Here is a 16,309-nt window from a genome sequence, read left to right on the forward strand (position 1 = left end):
GGCAGCAGGAAGAGTGAGCACGTGTGGCTTAGAGAAGGCAGGGTACAAGTCATCAGAAAGCTCTGAGTTTTCATCCTGTCTTTATACTACAGGTAAGTTTATTTCGCCATTCAGTTTCCTCATCTGAAAAATGAGGCCAGAGCTCTTCTGAGGCTGAAAGAAGTTAATATATGTCACGTCACCAAACCAAGCCCCAAGAGTTTAGATTTCCTATTTAAAGACCCACCTTTCCCCTGGGTTCTGACCTTACCTTTGCACACCCCAACTGGATGACTAAATCTTAATACCACACAGTAACCCCAGGGTTCACACAAGAGGCCCTATATAGAGTAACAGGGTAGCTGTTGCCTTTGGTTACTATAATCTAATGAGGCTGGTATAAGAACTATCTCCGAAGCAAGCAAATTTGGCATGTTTTCTCTCAAAATGGACATGGCCTCCCTTCATTCCCATCCCCACAACATGATGATTTTATAGTGATCCCACAGGAAAAAATGAGCCCCAGATGAAAGGTGGAAAAGAAAGCCTATGGCAGGCAGACACCCTACCTGATGACACAGTTGCCTCGGTTGGATGCAAAGATGACAATGGGGGCAATGGAAGATTCCAGGGCCCGGTGCAGGTAGGTGAAGCACTCAATGTCCAGCATGTGGACCTCATCAACGAACAGCACACCTGGAACCAGCTCGGCAATGCCCTGGTCAATGTACTTGTTCACAACCTTGTTAATCTCCCCTCGGAGTTTGTCTAGGAGATGGCAAGGACAGGACAGACAGACAAGGTCAGTACCAGGCAGGGGAACTGTCGCCTTTTCTCTTCTTTCCACCCCCCCACCCCCACCCCACCAGGGTTCAATCCAAACCCAAGTTTGGAGCCTGGTTTTACTGCAAGCTGTGTGACCCCAGACAGGTGACTTCTCCACCCTAGGCTTCAGTTTCATCACCTGGAAGTAGGGATAATCAGACCTCTAGGTCACACAGTTGGCAGCGCCCCCTGAAGATGTGTTGCATTTGTAAAATGGTTTTTCGAATGGAAAGGTCTTCGTTAGGGGCATGCACTCTCCAGGCTGTCTCACTTATCACCCTACAGTATTCTCTCACACCCATCCCAGTTAGCTCCCCGCCAGATCCCAGGGTCACTAGAGTTAGGTGAACCCTGGATTAAATGAGCTTTCATATGCAAATTTCCTGTTCTGCACTCCATGAATGACCCTTTCTTTCAGTCCTGTGTGACAAAGCTTAGGTTAATTAACTTTCAATCAAGTGCCCAAGTAAGAAATACAATGCATTTGGAATCCTCTCTGGGAGGAAACATGAATAAAAAGGTTCTGTAGAAAGGTCCAAACTCAGAGATCCAAGAGGGAAGAGTCTGGGAGAAGTTAAATAACTTATCAAAGGCCACGGTTCTCATTTTCCAACTCAGCCCTTCGGCTGTATCGACAGAGAGCTGCTTACAAACCTAGAAGGTTAAAGACTTGACACAACACCTTCCTTGAGGCAGGGATGGCCAAAAAAGGATGCATGGTCAAAGACATGGTTAAGAGACAGAAACTGCTCTTGATGACTCTAATACAAACATCTCAGTTTGCTCCACTGGCCAAAAGTTCAAAGATAGCCACTGCTACTTAAAACTGGGAAGAGAAGTAGGGTAAAACAAAGGTCCACGTGGGAGCAGCAACTTTTCCTGTTGCTCTCTGGGAAATTCCCAGAAGGCAAGCAGGGACATCTGCGGAGCTGTGGTCTGCTGGGGAGGAAGGCGCAGCAAGCCAAGGAGCAGAACCTGCTATGCTCCATTCATCTGGTGTGCTCCAGCTCAGGAAGTTATCCCGGCAGAACTGAGGTTGTGCAATCTACATTTCTGGGACCTCAAAGGGAAAGAGACTGTTGCTGCCTCCATTTCTGAAGGTCAGTGAAGGAGATCTGGTGCAGTCAAAGGGGTAGTCCAGTGCATTGGGTCAGAGAGCACTTGTTCTCTATGGCTGTCTAAGCGTAGCCAGAACCTACGAGGTTAGCATCAAGCTCTGAACTAAGAGAAAGACAGGACCTGTTTCGAGGGATTCACTCACAGAGCTTCACAGGGCAAATCAGAATCCAGGGCCCCCAGCTCTTACCCCTTCTGGCAGGCTGTGTAGTTTGTCTTACCTGTGATTTCTGTCTTTTTTGGCTTCATCAGCTGGCCCATCATGGACAGGATGTCTTGTCCTCCCTGCAGAAGAGAGACTTACAGGAATGATCCTGCTTCCCAAGGCAGCTGCAAAAGTTCCATCCCCCAAGGGAGGGCACCACGCTCCTGTCCACTGCTCCCTAATTGCAACTCAACAAAGCAGTCCTGAGGTATGGCTTATTCTTCTAAACCTCTTGACAGCCAGACAGATCTACCTTGGAAAGTCTGAGGAGTTTCCAAAAGCAGAGAAATTTTAATAGGCTCCCCATTACCTGGAATAATCAAACAAAATCCCTTAGTGTGAAATATAAGCCCTATGAGACCTGTCCCAGCCTCCTTGTCCAGCCATATCGTTTTCCACTTCCTCCTTCCTTGATCTTACCACACAGAACTACTAACCGTCCCAAACCCCAAGCTCTTTTATGACTCAGTGTCTTTGCACGTTCTATTCCAACTGCCAGAAATGCCATTCTCTTTTCTGGAAAGCTCCCATTCATCCATTAAAATTCAGGTCAAATTCCCTTTGTGGAGCCTTCTCGGACCCAAAACACTGGACTCTCCACTCCTCCTGATGCTCCCTGGGGCAGAGGAACTGTCAAAATCTGTGTAATGATCTGTTTGCATGCTTATTCTCTCTAGACTTAGCTACAGAGCCACCTGGGTGCAGCCCTGACCTGCACTGCTCAGGGTCTGTCGAGTCCACCATGTAGAACGGCGGCTCCATAACAGATCTTTCACTGCCTGCATCCTCCTTGCCAGCTCCTAACACCACAGTCAGCACAAGGGAAAGGCTGGTGTTTTGTCATTTATTCAGCATTTAGTGGTCACCTGTTGGTTATCAGGCCCTATGACATACGAGTGCTCACTAAATGTTGAACAACAAAAGGTAGAAAATGTTTACTGGGTACTTACAACATTTGATCCTCAAAACAGCCCTGCAAGGCAGGAATTATTATATGCCTTTTCACAGAGGAAGAAACTCAGAATCAGAGAGCTCTAGACCACAGAAAACCCAGGGACCCAAAGTGACTAATTAGCCAAGCAGCACAAGTCCTGACTTCCCATCCTAGTCCAGTAAAAAAAAAAAAAAAAAAAGTCCAGTACTCTTCCCAAATTCAGTTTGGGGACAGCCATTCCACCTACTGGTCCAAGAGAATCTTCAGCAATCTCTTGACCAAGGCTCTGAGAGACGGAACAGCCAAGAATCAAATTTCAAGTCGAAACACCCTGCTTAAGCCTTAAGGAGGTATTCTGACCTCAGTGTAAGAGGCAGCCTCTTTTAAGATGAAGATGAAACCAAATTGAAGGACCACCAGCAGGGAATACTTGTTTGCTTTTAACAACACATTTCCCAGAAATGTCATTAAGTGGTAATACACTTCCCCATGTTTTATCAGTCAAGCACAGTGTCTAACAGAGATTCTAACCAGTGTGAGGATCAGATAGGGTTCTAGCTCAAAGCCAAAAAACTGGGAATTTGGCTAGGCAGGGGGAAAGATGCAACTCTGTCAGGGTTTCTGAAATCCTGCAAAGGGCTCCTCCCAGCCATTAACACCAAAAGAATCCCAGGCATAAGCCCCCTGGCTGTTGGAAAGGAGCCACAAAGGAAGCTGGCTAGCTCAGGGCCAGAGGCTTGGCTGGGATAAGAAACAATACCCACGAAATCATCTGTGACTAGAGCATTTGAATTGGAACAAAGGAGTCACTCGTAGCTCATGTCAATGTTAATTGCCGAACATTACAGACAGAAAAGGGCCGGTCTGCCCAAAGAAATGGTACCAAGGCTCTGGCAATTCATTCCCGGAGCTGGGACGCACAAACAAAAGGGCTAAGGCACCAAGGCAGTACCTGGGGCCTTGCGTTGGCCACATCCAAGTCATGCAAGGTCACATCCTGGATAATTTCTTTCTTCTTGTGCACATCCCCTTTTGGCAAGGGGACGTACTCTTCGGCTTCAAGGTCAAATTCTGTGGCATAGGTATCACACCTGCCCTGCCTCTGCAAAAAGAGAGAAACATGAATTCCTGGTGAGTTTGAGCTGCCAAGTTCCCAAATGGCGCAGTGCTAAGTGAGACAAAGGTTTCAGTTCCCAATCGCGGGCCTGACAGCCTACTTGACAAACCCCAACTATGCCCCACTCTCCTACTGCCAAGAGTAGCAAGCTATCTGCTCATCACGGGGCTCCAAAGACCCCGCTGAAAAACACCCGATACCTTCTCCAAGAACCTTTCCCCCTCTCTTTAACTGTATGCAATTCCCGATAAAGGGCAAGCCCAGTAGATTAACGGGAGACGGAGGGAGCTGTTCAGACTCTTTTGTAGGTGGGTGATTTATTGTATGATATGAAGTATTATGCTCATCCATTAAACTTGAGGAGCACCGTACAGGACACTGAAAATCAGATATAAAAAGAATGCCAACTAATGCAGCATTCCTTTCCACATGCATATATCTTAGGAAGAAAATACCAAGGAGATAAAAGGAAGATTAAATGCACTGCACATTTCAATTTGAAAATGACTAAAGTTGTTTTGGTTTCTCGCCCTGTACTCTCCCCCTCGAAACAGGTTTTGGTATTTTTCTAAAAGGCTGGCTGTTTTAATCATGAGAAGGTTAAAGAATGAAGATAAAGGGAAAGCAAACTTTATTAAACATAAACAGGCAACTGCTGACCTTCTATCAACACTGCACCAGATGCCAGCCCTGCTTCCTAGACGCCCCTTGCCCTCTGAAGAAGCAACTTCATTTCCACCTACGTCTCCTTATGGCATCAAATTGAGGATGGTGCTGTGTCGCAAGGAAGGCATTACCTTCACGGCCCCACTGTTGGCTTCAATGTAAATCACATCTCCAGCCTCCACTCGCTCTTTCTGCAAACTTTCAAAGATGCTGGGGTCCAGCTAAAAGAAATTTTTAAAAAAGTGAATCAGAGAGCTGTAATACATAGTACATTTATTTCTGAAAGGTACCCTTATCAATTTCCGTAAGATATTCGAGGTAGCTAATGACTATATGGGAGCTCTGGTGGCGCAGTGCTTAAGATCTGGGCTGCTAACCAAAAGAGATGTCGGGAGATGTGATCTGCTCCTTCCCTTTACTCCAGAAGTTGCAAACTGGCAGCCTGGGTTTTTAAGAACATGGATCTGACTGCCTTTACACGGAGCCTGCTCTCTCCATGAGACCAGAGGCCCTAACAGAGACTCCAGAGATTGTTATCTCTACTCCACTCCTTCTCCCTCCACACCTGGTTGAGTGGGAGTACAACCTTCCGCAACTGGAGCACCTGCCAGAACCCATGTAACAATCTCATGGCTGGCATTTGACAGGGCCTATGATTCCAGACAAGGGTCTCTGAGCCTCAGTATCCTCGTCCATATAACAGGACACAGCTGTGATCACAGATGTATAAAATTCAAAGAGAAACATACACACCAGGATCTTTCCTGAGCGTTCTGATTCAAATTTCAGTGTTTGCGCCCTTGGGCCTGCCTGCTTTTATCTCCAGGAAAGAATATTAGCAGGTTTTGGGAACTGATGCTTTTCTCCAGACCATCCAGATTCAATCTACTCCTGGGGACTGTTGAGTACCTGGCTTGATATTCTAGCACAGAATCCTTCCTAAGGATTCAGTAGTTAGACACAAATTTCTCTAGATTAAACTTTAAGGATAGCTACGTCATATAACGTGGTTGTGGTGGAAAAACTTGAGTTTCGGTCCCAAACAAAATCAGTCAAAACCCAGGGCTCAGTGAAAGAAGCCAGACACATAAGAACACATACTGAATGATGATATGAAATGTCCAACAAAGGCAAATACACAGAGATAGAAAGTAAATTAAAGGTTGCCCAGGGCTCGGGAGGGGGAGAAATAGGGAGCAATTGTAAATAGGTGTGAGGTTTCTTTTGGGAGAGATGAAATATTCTAAATGTGGCTTGTGGTGATGATTCTACAACTCTGTAAATAAATTCAATGAATTGTACACTTAAAATGAGTGAATTTTATTTAAAATTATATCTCAATAAAGCTGTTAAAAACCACTACCACCACCCCAGGGCTCTGCCTCTGACTGGCTGAGATACTGGTGGGGCAGTGCAGGAGTGTCAGGAGCAGTGGTTGGTAGGCACCTAAAGCAGGGCCTGGTATGAGGGAGGCACTCGACAAATGATGGCAGTTATTACTACGGCTATTCTCCTTGCTAGGAGTCATAAGCTTCCCTCATACTTAAAAATCCATCAAATATTTGAACTCCTATTTAAAATCCCACACATAAGCTAGAAGTATGAAGAAGTACTCATTTGGGAAAAAAAAAAATCATCTTCTCCCTTGTTATTTTCTTTAAAAAAAAACTCTGCAAAGCAGCCTTAAGAATAGTTGAAATTTAAACGACATGCTTCGTTTTATCTAGCCTATATTACACTTTTTTTTTTTTTTCTGTCCTGAAGCCTTTTTATATCAGTTAATTCCCAAATGAATTGAGTGAAGATGCAATTACTGGAAAGATGGCAGATCCCACTAAGACATGTAATTAATATAGAATGGGAAGAGACGGTAGGTATAAAAGAGATATTTGCAGAGGCAAGCTCCTGAGATGGAAACTCTGTTAGGAAAAAGAAAAACAGCCCTTTGGAGAAGTGACATTTTTATGATCTCCACAAAGCAGTGACCAAGAAACAACCTTAGAGAATCAAAGAACAATAAAATCGAAGAACAGGGTAAAGATGAAGAAATTATACAGTCAATCTACTTCAGTTTGCAGGTGAGAAAACTGAGGCCCAGAGAGTTGAACTGATTTGCCAAAGGTCACACAGCAAGGTGGCAGGCAGAGAGCACCACGGTTAAGACCCAGAGAGAACTGCGTTAGGATTCCACCTCTGCCATTTAACTAGCGTAGAATCCTGGGAAAACTGCTTAACCTCTCTAGGAGCCTTAGTCCCTTTATCTGCAAAATGATGAAAATTACATATACACACAAATTTAAAAGTAACACAAGTGACAATAAGTGAGACACTTGTTAAAGTGCTCAGCTCAGATCGCTGCACGTACAATAAACGATAGCTATGATGGTTATTTATTAATAACAAGGCAAACGCTATAATCCAGCTTGCCTTTCTCTAATTTAAGGCTCTTACAATAACATTAACAGCTACCATTTATTAGGTAACTAAGTGCCACACCCAAAGCTCTAACTCTAATCCTTATAATAATTCTGTGAGACAGGCAACTATTATTCCCATTTAACAAATAAAGAAGCTATTGCTCAGAGGCTAAGTTACTTGCCCAAGGCCACACTGCTGTAGGCGGCAGAGCCAGGATTCCCTGGAGGACTTCGTCAGACCCTCTGCTGCCTGCATCCTAAGGGTTTACAGGAAGGGTGTCTGAGGAGGATCCTCAAGGGCCTCCCCACATTATCACCTCTACAGCCTCCCTAAGAAGCCCTGGCCTGCTGCAGAATGAACCACTGAAGCCACGACAGGTCTCTAGTCCCTGGCGTGTAAGGAAACTGCAGTCAGCATTCTGTATCTGGCCCTTTGAGGAAGTCCATCTGTCATCCATTACACAGCTGTTACCACATTACTCAATGCGGCGTGAAGATAAGCACTGATAACTGGAAAAATTAATGCCCAGGTTCCAATAGAGGCCCAGGGCCTCTGACACATGGTTATAAAGGAATATGGAACGGCAGAAGGTCGTCTCTTAAGACTTAAATACACAGCTTACCTTTTAAAATACAAAATTTCTTAAGAGCAAAAAAGTAAGAGCGATCTTTATCAAGTCCTTCCATGTACTAGCTCTATACTTGGTACTGCTTCATATACATCATAACTCTAAGCCTCAGATGGTCCCATGAGGTATCATCACCTGCACCGCACGACGAGGAAGGTGAGACACAGAGCCGTTACACCACCTGCCCGAAGCCCCACAGTGCCGAGGGGTTCTGAGAAAAGACAAGAGCCCACTAACACGTACTCACCTTCAACTGTTTGGTGCCTTTGGCGGTTTTGAGTCCTATGATTACATGGCTAATGGTTTTGCCATACCCCCCCATGGGGTTCTCTGTCTCACACGGAGTCAGCTCTGTGACTTCACCTTCATAAACTTCCTTGGTCTCCTTTATTCGCAGCCCTGGAAGAGATGGCAGATGGACCATGGTGAGAAACAGGACCCTCTCTCTCTCTCTCTCGTTCACTCTGTAACAACCTTTTTAGGCACAAAATTTCCATGTCACAGAAATTGACAAGCCATCCTGAATGCACTTTGAAGAGTGTCACCATAGATATAAAAATACTACAAACACGAACTGGAAGTACTATTCAGAAATGCAGAAAAACAACTGTATTTCAATATTTTAAAGAGACTTTCTAGGTTCAAACTAGACAAGCAAGCCGTAATTTTCAAAATTGTTTCAGACATCTCCTATGCCTCCAAGGGAGGTGAAATTTAGCTTTCCAGTCTCTGCACCCAAATCATTCTACCCCAGTAGGGCAGTGACAACCAAAACTCCTATACCCTTGTGCCCTGCATTTTTGACTCTCAAATGAGATTTTAAAACCAATAACTTATTTTTCCTGATCATTTCAGGTCTGCTATAATAATAATAGGTCCTGCCGAGGGTTCTGTGCCTCTGGCTGACCCTCACTGCACACCCCAACAAAAAATACCCAGTTGTCATTCACCACCTGCACCAAGTTGTTCTATGATTTTTCCAAGGCCACAACAATAGAACCAATTTCCAAAGCAAAGCCCACATAATAAAACCATTTACATTTTTTAAGATTACAATGTTATAAATGAAGGCAAACATCACCGACACTGGGTGCTCAATAAATGTCTGTTGGTTATCTAAGACTCGTCAGGTTTTCAGAACATGCTCCCTATCCCTTTTCACACAATGTTTTTGCTGCCTGAAGCACCTTTCCTTCCTTTTGTTTCCTAGCCAACTCCTTCCAGACTCAGTTCAAAACTCCTCTCCTCTAGAAAGCTTTCCCTGACACATCCTTTCCCTGATATATTCTTCTTCCTCATACTGCAAATTTGCTGCCATAGCAACCTGCACTTCCCACTCGCACACAGCCAACATAGGCACTGTCACTACTTGTAGAACTTGTAGTTACCCTGAGGCCTAGGGCGTAGGAGCCACACATGAATGAATGAATGAATGAAGTTACGTAGAGGTGAGGGGATGTCATTGGGCAGACCATCCAATACCGAAGAAAACTGCCTGCAGATACTTATGCAGGTTTTATATAATAGCTTGAGATTTTTCAGGATGCTACCATGTGATGTAATAGCCCATGTCACCATAACACCCTCAAGCTCTGCATTAAAACCCAAGCATTTTCTTTTTTCTCCTCAAAGTCAACAAAGCCAGGTCTCTGCCTGCTGGACCAGACATGGCAAGTAGTGACTAGGAGGAATATAAGGAGCTTCTTAGTTCTAATGTCTGTTTCTTGATCTGGGTGCTGGTTCCTTGAGTATATTCACTTTATGAAAACTCATCAAGGTTTACACTTACAACTTATGCTCTTTTCTGCATGTCTTGTGTGTATGCATGCTATACGTCAGTAAAATTTACTTTAAAATGAGAGAAAGGAGATTGAATTTTTCTAACAAAGCAGTGACAATCGTTAGTAGAGGAAGATTTTCTTAAACACGAAGACAAATGTACATCACTGATCACGGCTTCTCTGAAAACACACATAACACACATGAACTTGAACACCTATTCACAAACTCTCTGTAATTCCGAAAGTCTGAGTCAAGGGGTACAGGCGCCTTTCTCTGAAATAACAGCCACACCACAGATAAATTGATAGGTATTAAATCTATTTTTAGATGATTCTAGAAACACCAACAAAAAAGCCATTCTAAGTCACCGCGCCTACCATCAATTCAAAGGTGAGGAGGGAAACATTCTGGGGTCATAGCAGCTGATGATGTGTATAAGAGGGGCCTCTGATTTTACAGGAAAGCTGACAGACCACACCAATAGGAATAAACTATAAGCTTATGGCTGCAGCAGCCTGCCCACCTGTGTAAGAAGCTCTCTTGAATGAAGAACACCGAAAACACAAGGTAATTATGAGCCCAAGAGACAGAAAGGGCCATATAAGCTGGAGACTACATCAGCCTGAGACCTGAACAACTAGATGGTGCCCAGCTACAACCGATGACTGCCCTGACAGAGAACACAACAGAGAATCCCTGAGGGAGCAGGAGAGCAGTGGGATGCAAACCTCAAATTCTCGTAAGACCAGACTTAATGATCTGACTAAGACTAGAAGGACCCCAGAGGTCATGGTCCCCAGACCTTCTATTAGCCCAAGACAGGAACCATTCCCAAAGCCAACTCTTCAGACAGGGACTGGACTGGATTATGGGATAGAAAATGAGGCTAGCGAGGGGTGAGCTTCTCGGACCAAGTAAACACATGAGACTACGTGGGCAGCTCCTGCCTGGAGAGGAGATGAGAAGGCAGAGGGGGACAGAAGCCAGCTGAAGGAAAAGGGAAATAGAGGGTAGAGAGTAGGAGTGTGCTGTCTCATTAGGGGGAGAACAACTAGGAGTATATAGCAAGGTGTATATAAGTTTTTGTATGAGAGACTGACTTGATTTGTAAACTCTCACTTAAAGCACAAAAAAAATTAAAAAAAAAAAAAGCTCTCTCACCCAGTCTATAGAGTGTTTTCACACACAACATAGCTCATTCCATCACACCCACTGGAATGCTTAGGACAGCAGGAAGTACCCTCACAATCACATTTCAACTCAGTCCTGTCAAACAGCCAGGGTGAGTACTCTGTCTCCATTTCACAGGCAGGGAGACCAGCTCAGGAGGTGAAACGAGGTGTCATTTCCTTCTTCACAGTAGACCCAGGATTCAGAGTCCAAGCCTCTGGTTCCCACCGCACCACAGGACCTTGCCTCTCTGCAGCCTTTTCCACGATATCTGCTCTGTCCTTTTCCCCAATCCAGTCAACATGTGCTCTCTAGCCTCAGCATTCCTTCTTTCTGCCAGTCCTCGGGTGTGACTCTAATCTCCATCTAATTTATATTTTACCCAAAAGGGAAAAAGAAGACAGAAATGTAAGGGAAATCCATAGGTTAAAAAAATATGAGACTACCACATGTAAAAAAGTGAAACTGGATCCATGCCTCACACCATATACAAAAACGAATTCAAAATGAATTAAGGACCTAAATGTGCACGCTAAAACCATAAAATTCTCAGAAGGAAATACAGGGGTAACGCTGTTGGACCATTTTAAGAATGGATTATCTAATATAGCAAAAGCACAAACAGCAAAAAACTAATAAATGGGACCTCATAAAAATTAAAAAATTTGTTAATCAAAAGACTATCAAAAAAGTGGTAAGACAAGCTACTGACTGGGAGACTATCTTCAGAAAATATATATCTGATAAGAATTTAATAAGCAAAATATACATAAAACTTTGACAGTTTAACAAAAAGACAACCCAATCATAAAATGCACAAAGGACTTTAACATACATTTCACCAAAGAAGACATTCAAATGGCCACCAAACACATTAGCTCAATGACATTAGCCATCAGAGATGCAAATCAAAACCACAAGGAGATACCACTTCACTTCCACTAGCATGGCTAAGAAAATAATAATGATAATGACAAATGTTGGCGAGAAGGTAGGGCAACTGGAACCCTTATCCATTGCTGGTGGGAATACAAAATGGTACAGTCATGGTGGAAAACAGTGTGGAGGTTCCTCAAAAAAAAAAAAACAAAAATTGAACTACCATATGACCTAGCAATTCCTAGGTATATACCCAAAGACTTGAAAGCAGAGACTCAAACAGAGACTTGTACACCAATGTTTACTGCAGCACTATTCACAATAGCCAGAAGGTGGAAACAACCTAAATGCCCATCAACAGATGAGGTGATAAACACAATGTGTAGTACATACACAGTGGAATACTTCTCAGCCAGTAGGAGAAATGATGTCTTGATACATGCAACGATATAGATAGAACTTGAAGACATTATACTGAGTGAAATAAGTCAATCACAAAAGGACAAATAGTGTATGGCCTCACTAAAATAAAAAGACAAAAAAATGCAAAAGTATAGAGAACAAAGTTTATTAATGGTTACTAGGGGCAGGAGGGTGGGGGAAGAAGGGATCATCGCTTATGGAGTACTGAGTTTCAATTTACGGTGACAGAATAATCACAGGGATTAAAGGTTGGGTTGCACAGTTGATTAAGTGCTGCCAATAAGCTGTACAACTGTAAAAAGCTGAAATGGCAAAAGTTGTGTGATAGATTTACAACAAAAAAAGAGTAGCTGCTAAGGCTGCTTACGTACAAATAAACACCTGATGGGATATGGTTCCTTGGTTTGGAGGTTTAGGGTCATGGTTTCATGAGGCGTCCTAGTTCATAGGCCTAATAATGTGTTTAGTGCTTCTGTTCTAGTTCATTTCGCAGTTCCTGGGGTCTTAAAAGTTTGTAAGTGCAGGTAACATCTAGCTAAACTGGCGTAACACAGTTTATAAAGACAATGGTCTACATTCTACATTCTACTTTGGTGAGTAGCATCCAGGGTCTTAAAAGCTTCTGAGTGGCCATCTAAGATCCTCCACTGGTCTCACCCCATCTGGAGCAAGGGAGAATGAAGAAAAAGACAGGCGAAAGATTAGTTCAAAGGACTAATGGACCACAACTACCATGGCCTCCACCAGACTGAGTCCAGCACAACTAGATGATGCCCAGCTACCACCACTGACTTCTCTGACAGGGATCATGACAGAGGGTCCCCAAACAGAGCTGGCAAGCTGGAGAAAAATGCAGAACAAAATTCTAACTCACAAAAAAAAAAAAAGACCAAACTTACTGGTCTGACAGAGACTGGAGAAACCCCGAAGAGTATAGCCCCCAGATACTCTTTTAGCTCAGTAATGAAGTCATTTCTGAGGTTCACTCTTCAGCCAAAGATTAGACAGGCGCATAAAACGAAATGAGACTAAACGAGCACACCAGCCCTGGGGCAAGGACAAGAAGTCAGGAGGGGACAGGAAAGCTGGTAATGGGGAACCCACAGTCCAGAAGGGGAGAGAGCTGACATGTCATGGGGTTGGCAACCAATGTCACAAAACAACACGTATAGTAATTGTTTAATGAGTAGCTAATTTGCTCTGTAAGCCTTCACCTTAAGTACAATTAAAAAAAAAAAAAGTTTGCAAGCAGCTATTCAAGGCACAATTGGTCTTTATTCACCTGGAGCAACAGAGGAAGAAAGAAGAGTCAGGAATAGGAGGAGGAAAAGGAATATGTGACTAACTACCTCCTTTGCCATGAGGCCAGAAGAACTGGATGGTGCCCAGCTAACATTACTGAACATTCTGATCAAAGATTCCATAGAAGAATCCTGATCAAAAGGGGGAAAATGCAGAAAAGTGTTCAAATTTTCATGGTCTCCAGACTTTCTGGAGCCACAAAGGCTGGATGCACTCCTGACTCTATTGCTCTGAGATAATCTTTAAACCTTAAACCAAAAATATCCCCTGAAGTCTTCTGAAAACCAAACAACAGTTTACACCTTAATAGTAAAGAATGACTGCCTTGAGTATTGTGCTCATTTAAGGTCTATCTACATGGAATCAACAGCAACTCAAAAGATTAAACAGGAACCTTAGGGGGCAGTGAGTTTACGTTAATGGAGGAGGAACAAATCAGAAAAGGAGGGTGAAGATAGTTGCACAACTCAAGCAATGTAATCAATGTCACTGAATTGTGTATGTAGAAACTGTTGAAATGGTGTATATTTTGCCGTGTATATTCTCAACAACAAAGAAAATTAAAAAAAGATATGAGACTAATCAACCAATTATTAGACCCTTATTTGTATCCTGATTCAAACAATAAAATTATAAAAAAAGTGCACTTCAATTTATAAGACAATGCAAAATTTGAACACTGACTAGATATTTAACAATATTAAAAAATTACTGTTCATTTTACTAGGTGTGATAATGGTATTGTGGGTTTTTTTTTCTTAGTCTTTATATTTGAGAGACACGTTCTGAAATATTTATGGGTAAAAAGGCAGTTCTTGTAATTTGCTTCAGTATAATTTGGAAAAGAGAAATGACAGGGCTATAGATGAATTGGAATCTGAGTGGCACAAATGCTTAAGCACTCAACTGCTAATTGAAGGGGTGGTCGTTCAAACTGACCCAGTGGAACCTCAGAAGAAAGGCCTAGAGACCTACTTCTGAAAAACCAGCCACTGAAATCCCTATGGAGCACAATCCTACTCTGACACACATGGAGTCGCCATGAGCTGGAATCAACTCAACAGCAACTGCTTTTTTTTTTTTTAATGGATAAATCAGGATTAGCTATGAGTTGAAGCTGGTAATGGGGCCACATAGGAGGATCATCACACCACATTTAAAAACATGTATTATTGTACATATGAAATTTTCCATAATAAAAGTTAAAAAAGAAAAAGCCATGAAATAACTACTCTACAGTTTATAAATGACTAAAATTAAAGACTGACAATACCAAGAGTTGAAGATGTAGAACAGGAAGGTTCATACACTCCTGGTAGGAGTAGAAATTATTTAAATACTTTAGAAATGCCATGGCATTATCTACTAAAGGTGAGCATACGTATATTCTATGATCCTGCAATTCAATTCCTAGGTGTACACACAATAGAAACGCATGCGTGTATGCACTAAGACAATAGAGCACTGTTCACAATTGTAGTTCATAAGTGGTCACCACAGCAGCATTGTTCATAATTGCCAAACTCTGGGGAAAAAACTCCAATGTCTATCAACAGTAGAAGAGATAACTAAATAGCGGTATACTCGTACAACAGAGTACCATATAGTATAGCTACCACCACAATATGTAAGAATCTCAGAAACACAATGTTGCAGGAAAGAAGGCAGACAAAGAATATACATACTGCATGACTCCATTTACTTAGAGTTGAAACACAGGCCTAACTAAACTATAATGTTAGCAGTCAAGACAATGGTTTTAACTTTGGGATGGTGATTGGAAGTGGACACGAATGAAGGGTACTTCTGAGTTGTTAATGGCAATATTCCCTTCTTGATTGGGTCCTGGCTTCTTGGATTCTCATTTCATTATAATCCATCGAGCTCTACATTTAGGCTCCGTAGACTTTTCATTATCTACTCATAAAATCATCAAGTTGATTTATAAAGAAACATTTAAGGTAAATAATAATGCTAGTGGGACGGACAGACGAAAAACACTGAAGGCTAAAGGTTAGGCAACACTGATCTAAACCTCTGTGAGAGTCTAGTCAGTCATGGTTTCAACCTTTAAAATCATCTCAGGAGCTTTTAAAATTCTTCATGCCAGGGCTGCACTCCAGACCATTTACCTCCCAATCTCTCAGGCTGCGGCCCTGCCATCATTATTTTAAAGCTCCCAGATGATTCCAATGTACTGCCATAGCTGAGACCCATTCATATAAAGAATGAATGAAGAGCTCTGTTCTACTCACAAGTGCAGAGACATAAATGTATTCTGATGGCAGGAAGCCCTGTATGGTTTTGGTGTCCTCACCATTAAACTCTGTTCAGATAGGGGAATACCCTAACGGCATGAAGAAATGCTGCCAATAGTGTCATGCACTCTCAGTCACTTTCCAGTTTTAAGTGTGGTCATTAACTTATCATTGAGTCATTTGCCTTCTTTCCTTAGAAATCCAATCAGTACAAAGACTCTCAGATATTAAAGTTAAAGAAGAATTTTACTCTACCTTCATTCTATCTGATAGCTTATAAATGGAAGTTCTGGAACAGCTCCAAAAGAGAGGACACGTTTCATTTTTGCCTTACCAAATACTTCCTAAACACCAAGACAAAAACTTTCCAAACAACACGAATGTATCAGAACATTGTGACAAACTTAGAAAATTCTGTACGTTCAAGATGAACTTTTTAAAAATCAAACTTTTTATATTCCATAGAGATAAACTTCTTCGAATGAAATGCTTACTTATATTTACTATTAGACAACTGTGACATTAAATTCTCTGAGTGGGGGAAGAAAGGCATTCCCGTCTCTCACTAGTCCCCATACTTGTTTAGAAGTTGCTCTGTGCTGACAAG

General features: G+C 42.5%; 1 protein-coding gene across 1 annotated transcript in view; it reads right to left on the minus strand.

The window, feature by feature from the left end:
* The window catches only part of RUVBL1 (RuvB like AAA ATPase 1), a 47,013-nt gene that overhangs the window by 14,008 nt on the left and 16,696 nt on the right, over positions 1–16,309 (minus strand). Inside the window, exons 4-8 of the mRNA XM_003409727.4 lie at positions 8,136–8,287; positions 4,974–5,063; positions 4,012–4,161; positions 2,142–2,205; positions 549–747 (exon numbers count right to left, since the gene is read on the minus strand). Of these exons, the coding sequence (XP_003409775.2) occupies positions 549–747; positions 2,142–2,205; positions 4,012–4,161; positions 4,974–5,063; positions 8,136–8,287 (655 nt within the window). The remainder of the gene's footprint in view (positions 1–548; positions 748–2,141; positions 2,206–4,011; positions 4,162–4,973; positions 5,064–8,135; positions 8,288–16,309) is intronic.

The sequence above is a fragment of the Loxodonta africana genome, chromosome 22, assembly GCF_030014295.1.
Source record: "Loxodonta africana isolate mLoxAfr1 chromosome 22, mLoxAfr1.hap2, whole genome shotgun sequence".
NCBI lineage: Eukaryota > Metazoa > Chordata > Mammalia > Proboscidea > Elephantidae > Loxodonta > Loxodonta africana.